This window comes from Solenopsis invicta, chromosome 16, assembly GCF_016802725.1.
Source record: "Solenopsis invicta isolate M01_SB chromosome 16, UNIL_Sinv_3.0, whole genome shotgun sequence".
Classification (NCBI taxonomy): Eukaryota; Metazoa; Arthropoda; class Insecta; order Hymenoptera; family Formicidae; genus Solenopsis; species Solenopsis invicta.
The window spans coordinates 6142055-6161594 of NC_052679.1; the positions used below are offsets into that span (position 1 = coordinate 6142055).

The following is a 19540-nucleotide window of genomic DNA, read 5'->3' on the forward strand; positions in this document are numbered from 1 at the left end:
CTTTCTTATCGATTAAACGAAAACAGAGAGACCCAAGATGACAAAGATATACATATGTCTTTGTCTAACCTTTCATATACCTTACATACATTGGTATCGTGGTGTATACAGATTTCATCCTTATTTATCGAATGTTAAACGAGGATAGAATGATATCTGGATGCACGATGCACGTAGGCGATGTTTCTGAAGGTGGTCCTGGTGAGACGGAACAAATCAGAGAGAAATCTGGAATAGATTCAACAGATTGTTTCATGACAACCTCACACTAATCAGGTATAACCTCCATTCACCGACCGAATGGAAATTTATGCCAGTGATAATGTGAATTATTATTTTCAAGACGTGAAAATAATAGTTTGATGTTACTTATCGTCAGTTTTTTCTAATTCTCTATTACGTGTCCTGATCAATTTGATCACGTTGTTTAAAAATTATAGACTGTATAAGTTATTGTAATAGTTTATATTGTTTTCGCTAGAAGTTAAATTCTATATATATATTACGTTATTTTTATGCAAAAGAATTATGTAGAAGAGTATGAAGAGTCCCATTTCTAGAAAACATATTTTATTATTTTACACTTGTCCACGCGACAATATTTTCTTAAATATTTAATTTATACACTTTGCAATGAATTAGTACCGAGTGATACTGAGATATACATGAACATCGCTATATTTGTATTATGGCAGCATGATATTGCATTCCAGAATTCTTGAAGAATATTTGTGTACATACATGCAACAAGCGCGCCTCATTGCCCAGGACAAAGGGATCTATTCACCTGATGCCAATATTAGGACTTTCACAAAGAAAACTCAGAAGCTTAAAATTTCAAACAAGATTAAGACTTAACATTTTATAATAAAGCCTATTCTCTAATAGTTGTAACATAAAGTTATGTATGCCCATTTCTGTCAATTTTTAGCTTCAAAGGGCATTACAGTTTTACAGTTTTATCTTACAGCTATGTAGAATAGGTTTAAAATGTTTTTAATTATTCGAGTGATTTGCCACTCTAATAAGAGTAAAAGAAAACTACGAGAATTTTATTACAGGCCTACTCAGGCCTGTAGGAATGAATTTTAACTCTACAGTGGCAGACGTTACTTGAATAATTGCACAAGATCAATTTTCTTTACAAGACTTAGAAATATATGTGAAAAAAATTAAATTAGAATTATTCCTAGCAATAGCTCTTTAACAAAAATTTAACTATGTATATGTACAACAAAATACATATATGTATAATTATTAACATAAGTTGATTTAACAAATAAGAAAGGAAATATGATTCAACTTTTATCCCTATATAATCACACAAACGCATGAATAATTGCACACTAAATTGTTCATCCATGCCTCTCCTCACAACACTACACAATCATCGTACACGCAGCTATATATGGCTAAATCAAAATACTTTCACACTGTACAAAGCAACGAAACATAACAACGGTCGTTAGCATCACGTACTGTTTTACAATGCCGACGACTAGCCGAAACCTTTGATAGTTTCTCATATTCGGACAGTACATATATGTAACATTGCACGTGAGAACTCGGTCTGTCACGTTGTCATATATGGTCACGATAATGGTAATCTCTTTGTATGTATCAGTCCCCTCTGTTATTTAGCGGCCTTTTCTTACGAAGGATCTACGAATTCGTTCTCGTATTTACAGAATATTCCTTAGTGCATTAATTACAATTTTTAATTTAATTGCCTTAATTAAACGGTCTCTCGCACGCAACGGATTCAGAGTTGAACGACTATGGCCTGAACAAGATGCGATTAATTTCGATAATGAGGACACGTTAGCTCCCTTTCCCTCAGAGTTCTCACTTCAGCAGAACTCGTTGTAGAGAATCTGCTCTCAGGGAAAAAAGAACGAGATATCGAAAACAACTATAATTATATACAATTAAAAATTACATGGGGTGTATAGTGTCTTTCGTGCTCTGCCCTGATATCCTCGTGAGAGGTTCCTCGTCGAGATCGTTGGAGATTTGATTCCAATGTTCATCCTCCTCGTTCTCCTCGTCATGCAACGAATCTCTCCTGAAAAGCAAAGTCGTAATTAATTGGGCATAATCCAATTTTATATTACATAAAAGAAAATAACAGATACAAATAATTACGATATAAATATTATGAAATATTTGTTATGTAAAGTATTATTCCCAAATACATAGCAGTTACAAATTGTGTGCGGCTGGCGGCAGATCAATATCGGAATTAATATTACTAACTGATATTTGTTGTTGGATGGCAGGAATAAGGATTTCGGGCAGTCCTTGAAGTAGGGCCAGCACTCGCCGTGAACCTTCCCACGGTTTTCTGCTTCGACGTATTCTTTGAGGAGATTAGCGAATGGTGATCGGCTGGCGCTAAAGACAAAACGTTTGGATTCAATTTGATACTTTTTTTTTATACGATCCTAAAATCCTTATCATGACTGTCAATTGTAGTAAAAACTGATTTCGTATCAATGCGTGAAACCTTTAACAATGATTATTTACAGTTACAATGCCGAATTATTGGACAAGAATAATTAATTACATTTTTCCGAGGTTCTTTATAATTCTATGAACCAGACTTACGTGAAGAAGAGCTTCAGCATTTCCCCAATCAGTCCGAAGTTGTTGAGATGATGTCCCTGGACTTCGCAAATTGCCCTTAATAAACATGCTTTTCCGTTCATCCCCAGGGTAGACAGCATATCCTCGGCAGTGCCGTAAAGTAGGGCCCGTTCGCCACCATGAAACGCATTTCTCGGCACCTCCATCATGTCTCGCTTGTGTAATCTACGTTTGATGAACGCCGCAATGAAGTCAGCCATCATCATACCTGCCTGTCGACTCTTCAGCTTCCTGTCGAAGCTCGGTGGCAGTGCGCCATATGGATTCTCATTGTCGGTAAGACCCAGTTTGTCAAAGTCAACTAAAAAAAGAATACGTTGCTCTAACATCGCCATCTTTTTATAACCCAGATAGCACACAAAATTGTAATAGGACTTTAAATATAATACATATAATCTTTAAAAAGCTTGGCAATCCCAAATTTCAGCAATATGTATAATGAAATTTTCAAATTTCAATTATATTAGCTACCTAAGAGCGCAATATGATTGTTTTGATAATTATTGTATTAAAAAATTCTTTAGTTTCAAGTTATTATTTTCTATCAGATATTTTTTCATCCCAACTCATGAAAATGATTGAATATTGAGAATATATTTTTCTTAATGAAACTATACAAAATGTCTTTACGTTGGTCAATATTATGTCTCTTTAACACTAGAATCTCTTTTCAGCGTTTAACATTTTGAAAATAATTCACCAAACAAAAGTGTTCTTGTTTTGTGTGTGCGTAAACGGGTTCACTTACTCGTGAAGGGTAGACTAATAGTCATGTTGCTGAGGAAACCGTAAGGTGGATGTCGGACAAAGGGCAACGCCAATGTCGGCGTGATCGTCATGATGGTGCCAGGAGGCAGCGCGATTCGTCCGTCATTTGTGAACCAGAAGACCCTTTTTTGCCTGTGATGTGAGGGTTCATCCTCGCGAACGGTACTATCAGCATCGCCGGACGTGGACGTATTTTTCAACACGGCTAAACCGAGCAGCAGCAGAAGCCATCTTCTTTGCGACATCCTGCGCTGTCCGAATTGCTGTAATGAGACACCCATTAGGACCTTTTAAGTAACAAATACAGTCTTACAAATATAAAACAGTGTACACGGACAGTTGTCGCATAGATTTATAAGCTCCGAGTAATTGGGATTTTTTTGGGCTCTCTCTCTCTCTCTCTCTCTCTCTCTCTCTCTCTCTCTTTCAAGTTCATTGCTTGCGCAGAATCTCTTGTACAGAAAAAAACAGAATTAAACATCAAATTAAAATTAATATATTTTATTTAACAATGTTTCATATAAAAGCAAAAAATTATATTCACACACACTATAATTTTTACATTCGTTTTTAAATGTATGAAACAATGGTAATCTTGTTTATATATAATTTAATCTATAAAGAATTTTATCTTTTTTTTCCGTACTGAGAGATGAAGAGATTCGTTGTCGAAGGAAGAGGCTAGTGAGTAAACAGGCGGCAGCGAATGGAAATCATAGATTAGATTAATCGTTTTATTTGCGAATGAAACGCGCGGACCGGCGTATAATAATTCTCGCCTTCTGATGGCCCGCCGGTGCTTCAAGTAGACCGCGCGACGGACCCCGCGAAATTATTTGCGATAAATCCCGCGACGATGCGTGCGTATACGATGTATCGCAGTCACGAGACTTACGGTACTCACGGTATCGAGGAAAAACTTTTCTACGATGGATTTTGTCGTCTTCGTCAGCGACTCGTATCCTGTTCACGCAAGAACGGACGGCACACGCGAGAAAATTTTCCCCTGATTGATATTCGGGACTGGTAGTGCAGCTCGCGCTGTCCAATTCGATCAATTAGAAACTTAATTTGTGGGTAAGGAGGATAGAGCGTCTCTCAGGGGGATAACTGTCGCGCGATAAGTTAAATTGTTCATTTATCACGTCGCTGAAAATTCGCATCTGAGAATTATTCTGAGAGATGTCGAGACGTCGTACAATGAGATAAGACTCTCGTTTGAGACAAAAATCTCTGGATGGTCTAATATTTAATCAATTTCAGTGAGTTTTTAATTTTCTTGTCGTAAATCTTCCTTCATTATAAACTTGAAAAATTTTTAACATAAGATAAAAATTCAACTAATACAATGTATTTGACAAAAAATAAAAATAGAAATAAAATAAAATTCTGCAATATTGAATGCATTTGAATATATTGAATATAATTGTATGAAAACAAATACATGTATAAAAATGAAAAAGACAAAAATCTTTTTTAATGATATCTTGATGAGGTAAAAGAGCTCAGTATTGCATTATCATAATATATATAAAAGGATCAAACTATGTAATAAAATTCAGTCGTACTGTTAAAAATTAAATAAATGTTTACATAAATTAAACTATTAAATATTAAAAGTTACGAGGCTTGAGCTTCTATTATTATGATATTTTAACTTGGAAAATCAAATATTTTTATCTTTTTACAGAAATGTTGAAAAAAAGATTTAAAGAGATATTTTAAGTCTACATGTGCTTGTTTTGATGCAAATATATTTAATCCTTAACTACATTGGCGGAGTATAAACATATACTCCATACAATTATGCAAATATTTCTCGCGTGGCGGAATTGTAATCTAAGATTACTGTTATATGCAAGAAAAATATTCTAAAATTAACGCTGTCGAAAATATTTTTGTTACTTAAGGTACTACAAATTTTATTTTTTATTATATTTATAATGATTATCTTTCAGCTTCAGAATGTTTAAACCAGACAAAAAAAAATATCTATATTATGAATTTTATTTCATTAAAATTCATGTAAAATTTGGAGTACAAAACTACTTCGCAAATGTAATTATTTTGGAGTGTAGTTGAGAGTTAATATGACAGAACTTTAATATTTTTGACAAGTACATTATATATAATAATTATCATTGCGTGATTATTTTGAATTTTAGCCTTATTTTAAAAAATTTGTCTACAATAGGTCTATGAGGAAGGCAAATGAGAAAATAAAATGATAAATGATCAAAATTTAAATATTAGACAGTTCAAGAATTTTTCTTCAAAATCAGTGTTGCTTCTATTACCATAAGAGAAAAGTAAAAAAAACATGAGTAAAATAATATTGCACTATATTACTAATTAATGTTTAGCAATAAAATGAATCAAAACACATAAGTCATAAAATACCTATGAATTGTATAAAACATAAATCATACTGCAAATAAAGATTTAAAAAAATAATGTTAACAATAAAATTAAAAATATATCAAATATTGCTTCGACATAAATGAAATTAGTAAAATCTATAGGACACAGTATAAAAAAAAGATAATATAATTCAGGCGTACTTTTAATTTTAAGCCATCCGAAGATTTTCTTACAACCTTCTTAGGTATTCTGATTATTCAAATTTTATAACTGAAGAAACGGAAGGCAGGAGTGTTTTCTCGGTAAGCCGAGGCTTGGCAGTTCGAAGAAATAGGATTCGGAGAAAATTAGCATTCATGGGATTTTCGTTTCGTCTTAATGTTTCATTTTAACGTTTTATCTTACTGTTTCTTTCTCCGTGTTATTAATTCCGTTCTCAACTCTTACGTTTCTATTACGTGATCGGCAGCAGGAGATATCATAACGTGCACACATACACACGCACACACATGCACACACACATATACATATACATGCGAAAATTACGTGGCGCACCGTCTTAATTACGGACGGTCGCGCCTCGGAACGTATGTTGATCGTTATCGCGAGCTCCGTGCCGGCATTCAACTCTCCTCCGCTTTATGTCGAACTGCGCGTCGTCGCCGTCCTCGCTTACCGGTCACCGGGACGTTACGTGTGCGAGCCGACTTCATTAGGCTTTGGTCATCCAATCGGCCTCCCTACTCGGAGGTGAGACTCCCCCCTTTTGATCGGTGTGTAACAGTATATAAACTGCAAAACAGCGTGGTCGAGAGGAACCAGGTGATCAGGCTCTGCCCTAGAAAAATGCAAGTCGCATGCGCGTTTACCCGTATATACCCGTATATACGTCTGCGTACGTTTCTTTTTCTTCGAAGCGGATTGCTCGCCTCCCGATAACCCTCTTCCTCTCGCAAACCCGAGCTCCGATTGATACATAATAATGTAATTTGTTCTCGATCGAGCATCGAGCATCGAGCATAGCGTTTGTACAGTTTTTTTTCCTTTACTCGAGAATAGTTCTTCGTTTCACTTACAAGCTTTTTTTTTTAAATCATTTATATAAATTTATATTCAATATTTTTTTTTATGAAAAATTAAAAAAATAGGTACGGACTCAAAAACTACTGAATACTGAACTTTATTTTCTCGCTACTGAAATGTAAAAAGCGTTTCAGGCAACTACTCCCGGGATGGAAATCTTCCGAGGGAGTCTGTCATTGACGTCAATATGAATTTTCTTTCCTAACGTTTCGAAATGACAAAATTAAAATACATTGATACGATTCTCTTTCAAAACTAGTCGAGCATTCCGTTCTGTAACTGTGAAATAAATTTTCAGCGCATTAAATTCGCGAGAAGAGGGAGGCAATAGCTCCGCGTACTAACGTATCGTTCTATTATTTTTTTAATAAAAAATTATCCATTTCTTGACTCAATTCATTTTACGCGACCGTGCCTCGAATATTCCTACGGACGTTCAAGCGGTCATCATCCTCAAAAAAAAAGAGAGACAGAGAGAAAAAAAAATAACGTTTCTATGCATTATCTTCCTTAAGAAATCTACGAAAACACCGGAAACATTGACTCTATTCGATCTAGATTGAGTGGCCCACATTGTTTAGTGAGTGGCTAGAGTTAAAAGTTCGACGGAGGGCGGAAGAGAGGAGGACCGCTAAGCGCATCGCGCGGAATACGAAATACGATTGACCCCCATTTTGATATGTGCACTGTGTCGTGTCTGGCCGATCGACGCACCTCAAATTAAACCACCCGGGTAATCAGGTTCCGGCACTGATATCGGCCGCGTGCTTTTGACGAGGCACCGTTAGTTAGCTTCGTAAAAAACCAGGTCGATTTTAAGATCTGGTTCCCGCGGGCAGTCGCTCGCGTGTCCGAGCGCTCTTCCGGGGTGAAGCGACAGGATTCGGCAATAAGTAAATAACGTTCATCGGCCGCTAAACGCTGACGATATGCGGAATCGGGGCGTTGGCTTTCGGGAACTTTTTTTTACACGCGGAATTCTTAGTATTGTTAAGGTGATGTTAGAGAAGTTTGTGTTGCTGAACGAATCGCACTATTTGCTATTTGTTTCACTTTCCTAATAAAAAATCCTCCAACATAAGAGAAAATACACAAATAAATATAAAAAGATACAACAAAAAAAGAGTTGAATAGATTGAAAAAAATTTTAATTGCAGTTATTTTATCACCCATGTTAAAGTTATTATTTTTTTTATGTAATTCTAAGTATATAATTAAAATTGAAAATATTTATCGGCTATGCATTATTTTTAATAATATACACACAGAAAAATACTGCCAAGAAAAGTGTTCACTTCTTTCACTTCTTTTTCTTCTAGTAACATTAAACAAAAAATATTTTCTTAATAATTATCTTAAGATCTACACGGAAAGAACGATTTTGCTGAAGTATCTTAACATTTAGTTGGACATATAATTTTATTGAACTATCAAAATAATTATGTTTAAATACGATGTGCAATAAATTCTAGCAATCAATTTGATAATCCAATATAATTTTGATGCCCTAACAAAATTATCTTCAGCTCTGTATCCAACTAAATTTGTAGATACTTTAACATAAAAAAAAGAATTTATACTTTTACGAAGAATATTATAAAGTCGTATCGAAGAAAAGTCAGAATAATAGCAAATCGAATTTTTGTTTCAGCTTAACATACTTGAATGAAGGATTAAATTATTAGGATTCAAAATATTTTGAATAAATTTGATGATTATGATAAACTTATAATAGTTGTAAAATAAGTAATATTTATTTATTTAACTTAAATAATATTTAATTCAAATATACATTTTTCTATATTAACAATTTTTTTCTTTGCGAGGATAACTGTTACCGTAAAAGAAGAAAACTAAAAACTGAGTAATCGCCTTTTTTTAGCACAGACAATTACATTTTCTGCATGCCTGAGAATGTTATAAGACCGGTTTATGATTTTGAAGCTTACAAGAGAAATAAACAGAAAATTACGATCCAAGTAATGTACTTGATCAGTAATACAGACGACTTTCTACCATTTCTGAGAGATACACATTAGAAAGTTCTATATCGCTATTATGCAACATTGCATAATTTTTCAATTTTATCGCGTCTTCCTCGCCAACTCGTCCCGTGAGATCAGCGCTTCGCGAGTTTTAAGATTAAGGGACTTCCCTGGATTTAGGAGGCCCAGTTGAGAAGACCCAACGCTTGAGAAAGTTCGTCGCGCAACGAATAAAGTATTAGGTAGCCTTAGATCCAGTACCTAAAATCAGTTCACGATTGAATTGCAGCCGATTTCGACGCAATAAATAAACGCAGATGTTACGGTTTCGCTGCGCACGCAGTTGCAACCGCGGGCTGGCGATCTTAATATGCAACCAGATGCACATTTTATGGTCCCTCGCATCAAAATGCAGCGAATTCCTGACCTAGTGCCTTCTATACTCGCGCTTAACGGTAGTATCGATATAATGCGCCGTGCTTTAAAAGAATCGCACTGCCGATGACTTTCGCGAGGTAAAAAAAAAAAGGAGGAGAGGAGGAGACGCGAGAGGAAGGAATTATTATCCCGAAACGTGAACGCAATGAACGTTTGCGTGGACGGGAACGACGTGTCGGTACCTTCATTCCGCGTGGATTGGAACGAAAACGTTCGTCCCGCGGCTAATTTGTTCTCGACCTCCGCCGGGTTCGATGTCTCATTCGCAACTATCGTCGACATGACACTTTACTGCAAAAGCGTCGTAGCGAATTAATTTATGACGCGCGTAGCCACGTGTATCCAGGAGTAATTACTGTGCTCGTAATCAGCCACTCTTAAAGTGTAAACGACACGTGCGGATGTTTTGCCGTGCGAGCAATTACCGTCGAGGGAGTTGGAGCTTAATTATTATATAAAATGTAATACTGTAGAGAAAGAGAACGTATCGCCGCGTAATGCCAAAAGGTACACTGGAACATTGACAGGATTTTAACAGCCTTTCTATATACGTATCTTATCGTATGAGCAAAAAATGTTGTAGGGAAAGATATATTTAAACATCGAGTTTTAAAAAAAGAAGAAAAAATCTTACACGTCGCTCATAAAAATTTATTATCCAGCTTCGTCAAGGAAGAGAAATTATTTTCGTTCCAAGATTTGAAAATCATTTGAAGATTTATAGGTGCGAGACGATGCAATGTTCAGCGTGCAAATATTAACAAGGAATTGCGTTTTTAAGATCCGCGAATTTTATTGGCGTATATATGTTTATCGCGCATTCGTGCGAAAGCGAACGTGGCAATTTGCAGACACCTCGATGTAATTATGCCACGCGCTATTATAATAATTCAGACGGAAATTGCAGATACGAATTTAAGGTGTTAATAATATAATAATACAATATCAAGAGCAATATCTTCGCTCTGTAATAAGAATTAATTGAAAAGAATTGCTATCGTTGAATAGAGAATATAATATAGATTTCAAACCGCAAGAAAATAATACAGAATATTAAATTCTGGGCATGCTTCAATAGAGGAGAACTGATTGAGTATCACAAAAAAAAAATAATCGAGATGAATCAATCGGGAATCAAAGAGAATTAATATGTAATATAACGTACAATGTGTAAAATGTGCTCGTTATTATAATAAAGAAGTAATATGAATTGGAAATAGTATGAAGACAGAAAACGAATAAAAATAAAGGCGTTATCATAATTGAATTTCTATCATAAATTATACGTTATGATAAACAATAGATTGTACTAGCTTCAACATGACTGCAATCTTCTGCAGGCGCATACATTAAATTCGATGGACACTCTAATCTCTGAGATACTATCGTTTCGAAATTGTCTAGAGCCTTCATTCAAATCTTACCTGATCTTATTTTAACGATTCTCATTTTGCCCCACCATGCGCCGCCGTATATAATCAAATCATTTCCCCACGTGCGCGGACGAAAGTGCAGCCGTGCAGAGCGCCAGTTCGAGCCTTCGGCGTTGCCTAGGTTTCAGTAAAATACCTATGCACGCTGAGAGCACTATGAAAATATGCAACCGTTATGCCACATCCACGCGTACCCATGTGGACTGGTCGATCAGTAATCATAAGCCTCGCGTATTCACTACACGTGCTTAACCACGGAGATTAACCCGTTCGCTTACTTCAGCAAACCGGCGCTCGTCCCGCGATCCACCTGTCCATCATCACGGCGATGCTTTTTTGAATGGGAGAAAAAAAAATGCAGCGACGCCGGGGAAGAAGTCCAGCGCAGGCGACGTCGGAAGAAAGAGGCTTGACGCTCGATTAAGCTCGACATCGTCGAGGAAGGGAAGAAAGGCCGTTCTGCGGCCACTTGGTGCCGACGCAAGAAGAATTTCGCCGTGGGAACGTTCGTTCGGAGCCGCGCGAAAATAAAAATAAATAAATAAATAAATAAAAACAAATATCTTCACCTCAACGCGGAACAATACGCTCTTGCGAACTTTCGATGAAAAGGAAACTTGTAGCATCGGAAGGAACGCGGTCTACATATAATTTGTACAAGACTTTAAAATTATAGGGGAAGGGGGGAAAACTACGTTAGAGGCAAAACTTGAAATTGCATTAATCGTACGACGGGAAGGGAGGAAGGAAGATTAACGCTGATGTAACCGCGACGAAGGCAACGTTAACTACGTCGCGGATATTATCTCACCTCTTGTTCAGCAGCCGCAGGCGCGATACTTCGCCGACGAATCCGCCGGCGGGACGATATCTAGGGTAATCTTGACACACACTGATTAACAGAGCTGATTAACAGAGAGCCGCGTAGCGCGGCGCGGCGCGGCGCGGTCGGCGATCGCTCCGCTGGCGTGGAGTGCGTTTCTCTTGCGGGTGGAAAAGAGTCAGGACGATTTCTTCATTATGTTCTCCATGCGTTTGAGAGACAGAGAGAGAGAGAGAGAGAGAGAGAGAGAAAAGAAAAAAAAGGACGACGACGTCACGTGCGGGGCGGTGCAAAACGATCCTTTTCCTTCTCCGCCATTCCCGAGGGTTGAGACCGGTTGTGACGTGTGCGATGAACAGAAGAAAAGAAGGAAAGTCCCACGCCCCACGTTCACGCGCGCATCACGGAGCAGACCTTTATGGAGGACGCACCGGCGCGCATTGCTGGCCGTGAAAAATGGAACAACAGTGCGCGCGCGGAGATTTCAATTGTCCGTGCGTCCGCGCCGTTAACGAGTACTCGTTCCTATATACTCGCGTTAGAGATCGTCCGGAGACCGGACGAGTGGAATCGACCGAGTAGATATGATCGCGACTCTTCATCTACCATCGTAGGTTGTCGTAGACCCGTTAATCCTTGGAGAAATGATACTTCATCACGATAGTACTCGTGAACCACCGTCTATTCAGAGACACGCTGACGGCGGACATGAGGAACAGGCGTCCTTTTGGTCACCACGACACTCCCCTTCGTCCACGTCGAGCTTACGACGTGCGGCAGATTTTTCTGCAGATCTTATATTACGACTCCTAGCACTTCTCTCAAGCCTGGATTTGATTTTCGAATTTTGGAGTGAGTCTTCTTCCCGCGAAAACACTTCTCGTCCGACGGATCTGTGCCGCAGCTCTCGACAATCTCGACGGAAGTCTCTGACACTGGGGACCCCTCGCGCTCGACGTCGGGCTTAAAGCGTGGATCGATGGTCCCGTGACAATCCTAGGTCAATTGCCGTAGCCTGGGTCTTTAGAGGCAGTTCCTCGATGATCAGTCGGCCGCTTCCACCGCGTTTCGTTCGCTTGCGGCACCAGACAGTCGTGGCCGCGCGCCGGTTTCGGTCTCGTGCTCTCGCTCGCCGAGTCAGCCGGGAGTGACTCGTGCTCGTCGACTTTCAAACTGACCGCTCCCGCACGCACGTATCCTCATCAGCCCTCGCTTCTCTGGCACGAGACCGATTACCGTCACTCCTCCTTGAGTTACGCCAAGTGGGTACCCTCTTCGCCGGCTTCTCGATCCTGGTTTCGCGTGGTGGGGCCGCGTTTCATCATTCAAGAATACGTCTCGTCCAATTTTTCTCAAGGTCTGGCGGGGGGGGGGGGGGGAATAGCGCGAGTAATCTCTTGCAATTATTTGGGACGAGACTTAAAGAGATACGATGTGCCGGCGAAACGCAAAATCAAAGCGGAGAAAAAAAATATTGCAAACTTTTACTCTCGTCCCTTACTATTATATCTTTCGGCGCCGGAATCTGCATTGACAGGGCATAGAGTAAAGGCACGGTGTATCGTCCAGAGTAGCGGGTCGCGATGCGAATCCGCGACCGTGAATCTAAATATGGAGTAACAGCGGGAACAAGAGAACGAAGAGACATACGCGGAAAAGGAAGACAGGAGTTACGTAAAATGAAAGAACCAGCCGGCCGGAGAATGAAAAAGGGGCAAATCGAGGTGCCACGAAGATAGCGGTATCGATACGTGGCGTCGCTGTAAAAAGGAGAAAAAAAAGGTGGTTAAAGAGGGAAAGGTAGTTACGGTTAAAGCATAATAAAGATTACCGTTAACAATGACGAAACTTCCTCGCGCGGGACTCACCCCTCACATATTGGCTGTAATTAATCACGTTATTTGGCGCTCGAGAGCTTTTCCGGTGGGCCTCTTTCCCACCGAGTTGGTCGAGAAGAGATCAGGAATCGACCTTTGGTCTAACGACTTAGCGATCTAGAGATTTTTTTAACAAATCACGTTAAATACGAGATTAACTACAAATGAATATTCCGAAAGTGCTGGGGCTTGAACATAAGAATAACAAATATTTTATGGCACCTGTATATTTTATCCGTCATACGCATCTCTTGTACGCGCGTATAAACCAAACTATAAAACTGGCATAACTCTCTTACAAAAATACGACAGCGAATTCTGAGCGCATTTCATTATTTTGTTCAAAAGTTTATGCGGAGAGTGAAACCAGATTTCATTCTGATTCTAACACGTTCACAATGCTTATAAACGTTCATGCGCGCCTACGAAGACATGCATATCCGTGCATGTACGTATAAATCAAACTAAGATTGGTACAAAGTACAACAGCAAATTCTGAGCGCATTTCATTATTGTTCGAAAATATAACGATATACATATCGATGCGGAGAGTGAAACCAGATTTCACTCTGGTTCTAACAAGTTTAGCGCTTGTGCACGCTGCAGAGGATACGCATATTTGTGTTCACGTATTAATCAAACTGAAAATCAATGTACTCTGCTACGAATCGGCTGTGATAATTCTATGCGCCACGCATTTAGCATTATTGTCCGAAAGCTTAGGTAATATGCTTATTGGCGCAGAGAGAGAGAGAGACTTGCACGATCAGGTTCATGTGATTAATAAATACGTGCCCACAAAGCTATACGTATCCGTATGGTTCTGCATAAATCAAACTTAAAATTTCGATCTACCTTCTTATAAATCGACTACAATAGTTCTGCACGCAATATTATTGTCCGAAAATGTAGTGATATGTTTTTTTTTAGGCCGAGAAATTGCTCGTTTGAACTGTAACTGATTCACATAGCTAAATATACGCTTGTACCTACTCGGGATATGCGTCGCGATGAATGAGCGAAAGGGCGCTGGACCGGTTGAAACAGCTACCTTTGCCTCTTGGGGATTATTACGCTTTTATAATCCTGACTTTCGCATATCTCCAATGGAAACACTACAAATCTAATTCCGTCTCATCTCTCGGCGGAACTCATAAGATAAACGTGTACCTTCACTTATATCGTAAATTATTAATAGACGTGGTCTATTCCGCAAGTACTAAAAATCCTCTGCCATCCGGAATACGAAGAGAAGTACAAGGTATTCCTCGTGCAAAGAATTTTCGACGCGCGACTCCGATGACAAAAGTTCTTAAAGATTATTCTAAAGATCAAGGCAACTTGCAATTCTTCCCCTCATATAAATACGACACAGGTCGTCTTGAAGAAAGCGAATCGGGCCCATTTTCTGACAACAAAAGGCTCTCAGGTGCCTTTCTCCGATCTTAATGAAACCTGGTAGAGTTTGTAGAAGGAGTAAAAACATTCGTTGCGTATTTTTTATGTCAGCAACCAAACATGTCTAAGGAGTGAGATAGGCTCTCGAAAATCTGCCAAAAAACTGAAAATCAAAAACTACTCACTGGTATAAAAATTGATTTTTTTTTACAGCCGAAAAAAATTTGGCCAAAATTTTCGAGAGGTAATTTCATTCCTTAAATATGGTTGCTGACATAAAAAATATGTAACGTGCGAATACCTTTACGTACATCTACAAGCCTATCTATAAAACTCATTACGTTTCATTAAAATTGGAGAAAAAGCCTTTTCTTGTGAATCTTCTTCAATTAGCGCGAAAAGATCTTTGCGGATAGATATTGCGATCGCGCCTCCCCTCCCTCTTTTTCTTCTTTAATATATTCTAATGAACTCTGCTGAACATATATGAAAATATATTCATAACGCAACTCTTAACGAATCTCAACATTAATTCCATCGCCCGTAGATTAATAATCAAACACGAAAGAAGTACCTTACGTCCTGCCGCAGAATATTAATTCCTGGAAGTACATTAATACCAATCGCGATTGTTAGGAACATCGGATAATAAGTTTACTCTCCGACCGAGGTACGCAACAGTGCGATCGCGCGTTTTCTACACTTATGCATAAATTGTCATAATAAGTCACTTGCCGCCGGCGGAGGATGCAAGACATCTCTTTCGCTTGATTATTATTTTATAATTCATCACAGAAATTCTATGGATAAGTACTAGTTGATGCACATTTCTTTTTTTTTTTACGTATATTTGACAGGGCGCTGGATGCAAAAGACGTATTCTCAGCGGAAACCATTTTTTCATATTAATTGAAAAAAATTTAGAGAACGAGCCCGATTCGCTTTCTAAAGCTCAAGATAATCGGCATCATACTTACATAAAGGGAAAAAAGAGAATTTTATATTCCCGGACATCTTTGTGGATCAGAGTTGCGCGCCGGAGAGAATATCTTGTACTCCTCTTGTCCTCCTGGACGGTGTCCTCATACGTACAAGTGTAGAAAACGCACGACCATGCTGTTGCACAATTTTGATCGACGTGAACTCGAGAAAATGAGCTAGCGTCACCGTCGATTCACAGCAAAGTCTATCTAACAGTCGTAACTACAAACTAAAGCTTTGCGTTTACGATGCTAGAAATCGATCCAAAAATTGAGAGAGAATGGACTAGCACTAATCGCATTAATCAGTTGGCGAAATTGTACAAGTGTGATTGGCCAATTCTCTTTCTGCCCGAGATCTCGGAACAATTTTCTAGCATCGTGGACGCAAGACTTGAGAGACGTCCCTCGTATCCAGGACGTCTCAAGAGAAGGCACAACAGTTGTAGAACAGTAAGTAAATTTGTACAAGTTTTATAGAATAGAACGCTTCGAACGTTGGGTTCGATCTCTCCCCACAATGTAATGAATCCTGCAAACGCTTAATATATACGGTAATTCAACAACGGGCGCTTTAAAAAATATAGTGCTTAAGACACTTTACTTACGTGATTGGCAGTGGTGTACAGTACTTTTAGATATCTATTTGAAATTAAAACTGAGAAATATAGCCGAAAAGCCCCTGGGGTCGCGTTTGTAGCAATTCTAAGACGAAATTTCCAATCTCTAATCTCGGAGAATTTGTTATAAATATCAAAATTGCGGGAAGACATAAATAGACATTGTATAGTTACTCGCAAATTATTCCAGAGATCTTTCCAAGTACTCTGAATTATTCACGAATAATTTCACGGGAAACTAATTTTTATGGAGATGTATACGCAGGTAGAAGCTAGGGGGGCTTATATTGATAATGGTACTATAATTATCAGTTTAACATCATATAGAGTTCGATAGAATTTTAATTCGTAATTATGTACCGAATTAAAATTGAGGTGATTGATTTACGTGTAGGAGGATCGAAATAGATACGAAATATTTGATTTATCACTATGATAACAAAATTGATTAAGTCATATTAAAATAAACTTCAGTTGTAAATTCAACAACTTTGTCCATGAACACGCGTTCATTATGGGTCACGTTACAATCGCACAATATAATGTGACTCTTGTAATGGGAAGCAGATTTTAATTCACGTGATAATTTCGCGCATGTATTTCAAACATGTGTTATTTCACGTATAATGTATCGTCAGTTCTTGTCGCACACAATCGTCTCTCTTAATATTTACAGACAAAAAAATGTTATGTTATGCTAAGAATTGTCTACCGATTAACACAATTTAATTAGTAGTACTTATAGAAAACTAATCTTTGACTTAGATCTAAGTTAATATAAGTATCTTTAATAGAGACAACTCTTTGGTGGGCACGCCTTCCTTTTTTCTTTAAAAAGTGCGCATCATTTTAAAAACTATATTACTTCTATATTTACATGCTGTAATGTTTTATTTCAATTTGTTCTTCTATTGTCGATGTGCTTAAAACGATGAGACGAGAAAATTTAATGATTTCGAGAGCGCGATTTGTGCGAAAATGCATTATCTTGACATGTCTTTCGCGCGCGTTTATTAAAAAATAAATGCGACTCGCGAGGGCTACTAGAAAATACATTCAATGTTTTATATTTAAAAGTTTCTAGAACATAATGAAATTCGAGAACAACATGAACGGAAAGTAGAAGAATATAATCAAGACAATCTGAAAACTTTAAAATGTCATGAAAAATACCAAAATTATGTAAAAATAATGATACAATCGCGTCTCATCGATGTTAATATTCATATTCATGTCTTATCATAGAAAATTGCTGCAAACATTATTACTTTAAGTAATTCAAATAAGAAGAAAAAAGGTCAATATTGCAATTGTGTAGGGTTGTAAAAATCTGTAATTCTGAAAGGTCAGAAAATAAATTGACTGGATTGATTAAAATGGGACACTCTCCTTCCTCCCCAGATAGAAAGCTGACGTTATTTGTTGTCACTTTGATGTCGAAATGTCGTTAAAGATGACAGTTATTTTAATGTTAAAGTGACGATAAAAAACATCAACTATCTGGGCTATATACAAGATGGCTCACGTAAAGTATGACAAATCAATAACTCTAAATATATATGTCATATAAAAAAGTTATTCATGTATTCGAGGGGCCTTACTAATTATGTAAGTAAAAATTCGTCCTCGCCACTCTCTTGAAGAGTGAGAGAGAGGAGGGATGAGTAACTTCATAAATAAAAATTTTAAAACTTTTTAAAATTTAATTTAAAAAAAATTGTTTACAATTTTGATACAACAGATATTTTTAGAGTTATTAGCTTGTCACATTTTGTACAAACCACCTTGTATAATTAATGTTGCGATGTATTAGTATCTACTTAATATTGAGATGCATGATATGACATAATGATTGACGATTGCTTATTTATATATATGAACGTAACGATTAAATATAATTTGTAATTTATTTGTTTATCAGAGGGATTTTTATTTCTTTCTCGAGCAACGCCGCTTAATGATCTTCCAATGATAAAGTCGGCAAAAAAGAACTCAATTTCAAACAATTTTCTTAAAAGTTAATAATTTTTGCAGACATTTTCTTTCATTTATCTTTTATAGTGCCATTTTGTTAACATTACACAGGCAGACATGAATTTTAACGTAGAAAGAACCAATATGTAATCCCGAAGATTTTTGGCATATTATAAAGCCAACCTATATTCCAAATTATTCTATCACGTCAGGTTTCTGAGATATTATAATCTAAAAATGCATGAAATAGGCCTTTTTGAAACTTTGAGGTTTTATTATTAAGTAGATAGAATATCTCGGAAACCTTACGTAATTGAGCAATTTAGGCTCTGGATTTGGTGGATGCCAAAAACTTTCAGGATTATATACTGCTGTTTTTGAACCAAAAACAAAACATTTTTTTTCTAAGCCTGTGTTAACAACGAAGACTACGATCATAATTACCAACCTAGTTTAAGATGGTCTCCTCAATTGGTGAAACAGTCTCTTCTACTGGTGCAATAATTTCAGTCTCGATTGATGCAACAGTGTGAACTGATGCAACAGTGTGAACCGATGCAACGGTATGAACCGATGCAGCGGTATTAAATGATGCAACAGCTTCTTCTACTGGTGCCACAATGTCTTCTACTGATGCGATAGTCTCTTCCTGCTTTTCAATAGTCTCTTCCGGAATAGGCTCTTCCATTGGTGAAGAGATCGGCGACACGGAAGACAAAGGTGGTGATGAAGCTGGCAAGGAGCATGACGACACTGATTGGTTTGGTGAAGACGGAATAGATTGAGCGTAGGATACAGCAACTTCGGCGAGCATATTCAAGCCATCACCATTTTGTTCATGAAAATAAGCATTTTCAAGACTTTGTTGTGTCAAGCCACGAAGCGCTATGTGCTGTTGAAAAATAGGCGACGCTGATAGGTGTTCGCGAGGAGCGCTCCAATAACCAGCAGGTTCTTCGTAAGTGTGTTCAGAAATTCCGTCGGATGAATGGCTGCACCTGTATAGAAAAATTGCTTTAATTTATTAACTTTAAAATTTGCCTTTTCAAAATTATCATCGCTTAGCAATCGTAAGTCAAAAGTTCGAAATCGTTAGCAGACTTTTAGCAGATAGTTTTGTAACAGTTGCAAAGCTCCTGTCTATTTTGTTTTTT

The 19540-nt window shown here is 37.7% G+C and overlaps 2 protein-coding genes and 1 long non-coding RNA gene across 8 annotated transcripts in view; 1 reads left to right on the forward strand and 2 right to left on the reverse strand.

Moving 5' to 3' along the window:
* Positions 1-56: 56 nt before the first annotated feature.
* On the forward strand, positions 57-5868 carry LOC105204812. Its single transcript, XR_851244.3, has 3 exons — positions 57-276; positions 2715-2922; positions 3321-5868. It is a non-coding gene; the product is annotated as an uncharacterized LOC105204812 (long non-coding RNA).
* Positions 585-13502, reverse strand: LOC105204811. 3 transcript variants are annotated; one of them, XM_039458667.1, is made up of 5 exons: positions 11526-13502; positions 3395-3677; positions 2608-2947; positions 2257-2394; positions 585-2065 (listed from the first exon to the last, which is right to left on the reverse strand). In XM_039458667.1, the coding sequence occupies exons 2-5, from the start codon at positions 3657-3659 to the stop codon at positions 1936-1938; spliced, it is 873 nt and encodes a 290-aa protein (XP_039314601.1). In that variant the 5' UTR covers positions 3660-3677; positions 11526-13502; the 3' UTR covers positions 585-1935. The 3 variants fall into 3 exon arrangements, with proteins under 3 accessions (XP_039314601.1, XP_011172327.1, XP_039314599.1); XM_011174025.3 differs by lacking the exon at positions 11526-13502 and adding an exon at positions 6331-6429; XM_039458665.1 differs by lacking the exon at positions 11526-13502 and having other exon boundaries at positions 3395-3726.
* A 123-nt stretch (positions 13503-13625) lies between these two features.
* LOC105204813 (homeobox protein caupolican) overlaps positions 13626-19540 on the reverse strand; it is a 38526-nt gene continuing 32611 nt past the window's right edge. For 3 of the 4 annotated variants that reach the window (XM_011174028.3, XM_011174027.3, XM_039458662.1), the window contains exon 5: positions 13626-19384. In XM_011174028.3, the coding sequence (XP_011172330.1) occupies positions 18835-19384 (550 nt within the window). In that variant the 3' untranslated portion in view covers positions 13626-18834. The remainder of the gene's footprint in view (positions 19385-19540) is intronic. The other variant, XM_011174026.3, reaches the window with a different exon arrangement.

Coding starts and splice junctions, on each gene's coding strand:
- LOC105204811 (XM_039458665.1), bottom strand. CDS start 3,695: ATGGGTGTCTCATTACAGCAATTCGGACAGCGCAGGATGTCGCAAAGA. Junction 2,948..3,394: donor TATTAGTCTACCCTTCACGA/GTAAGTGAACCC, acceptor TTCTTTTTTTAG/TTGACTTTGACAAACTGGGT. Junction 2,395..2,607: donor ATGCTGAAGCTCTTCTTCAC/GTAAGTCTGGTT, acceptor TTTTGTCTTTAG/CGCCAGCCGATCACCATTCG.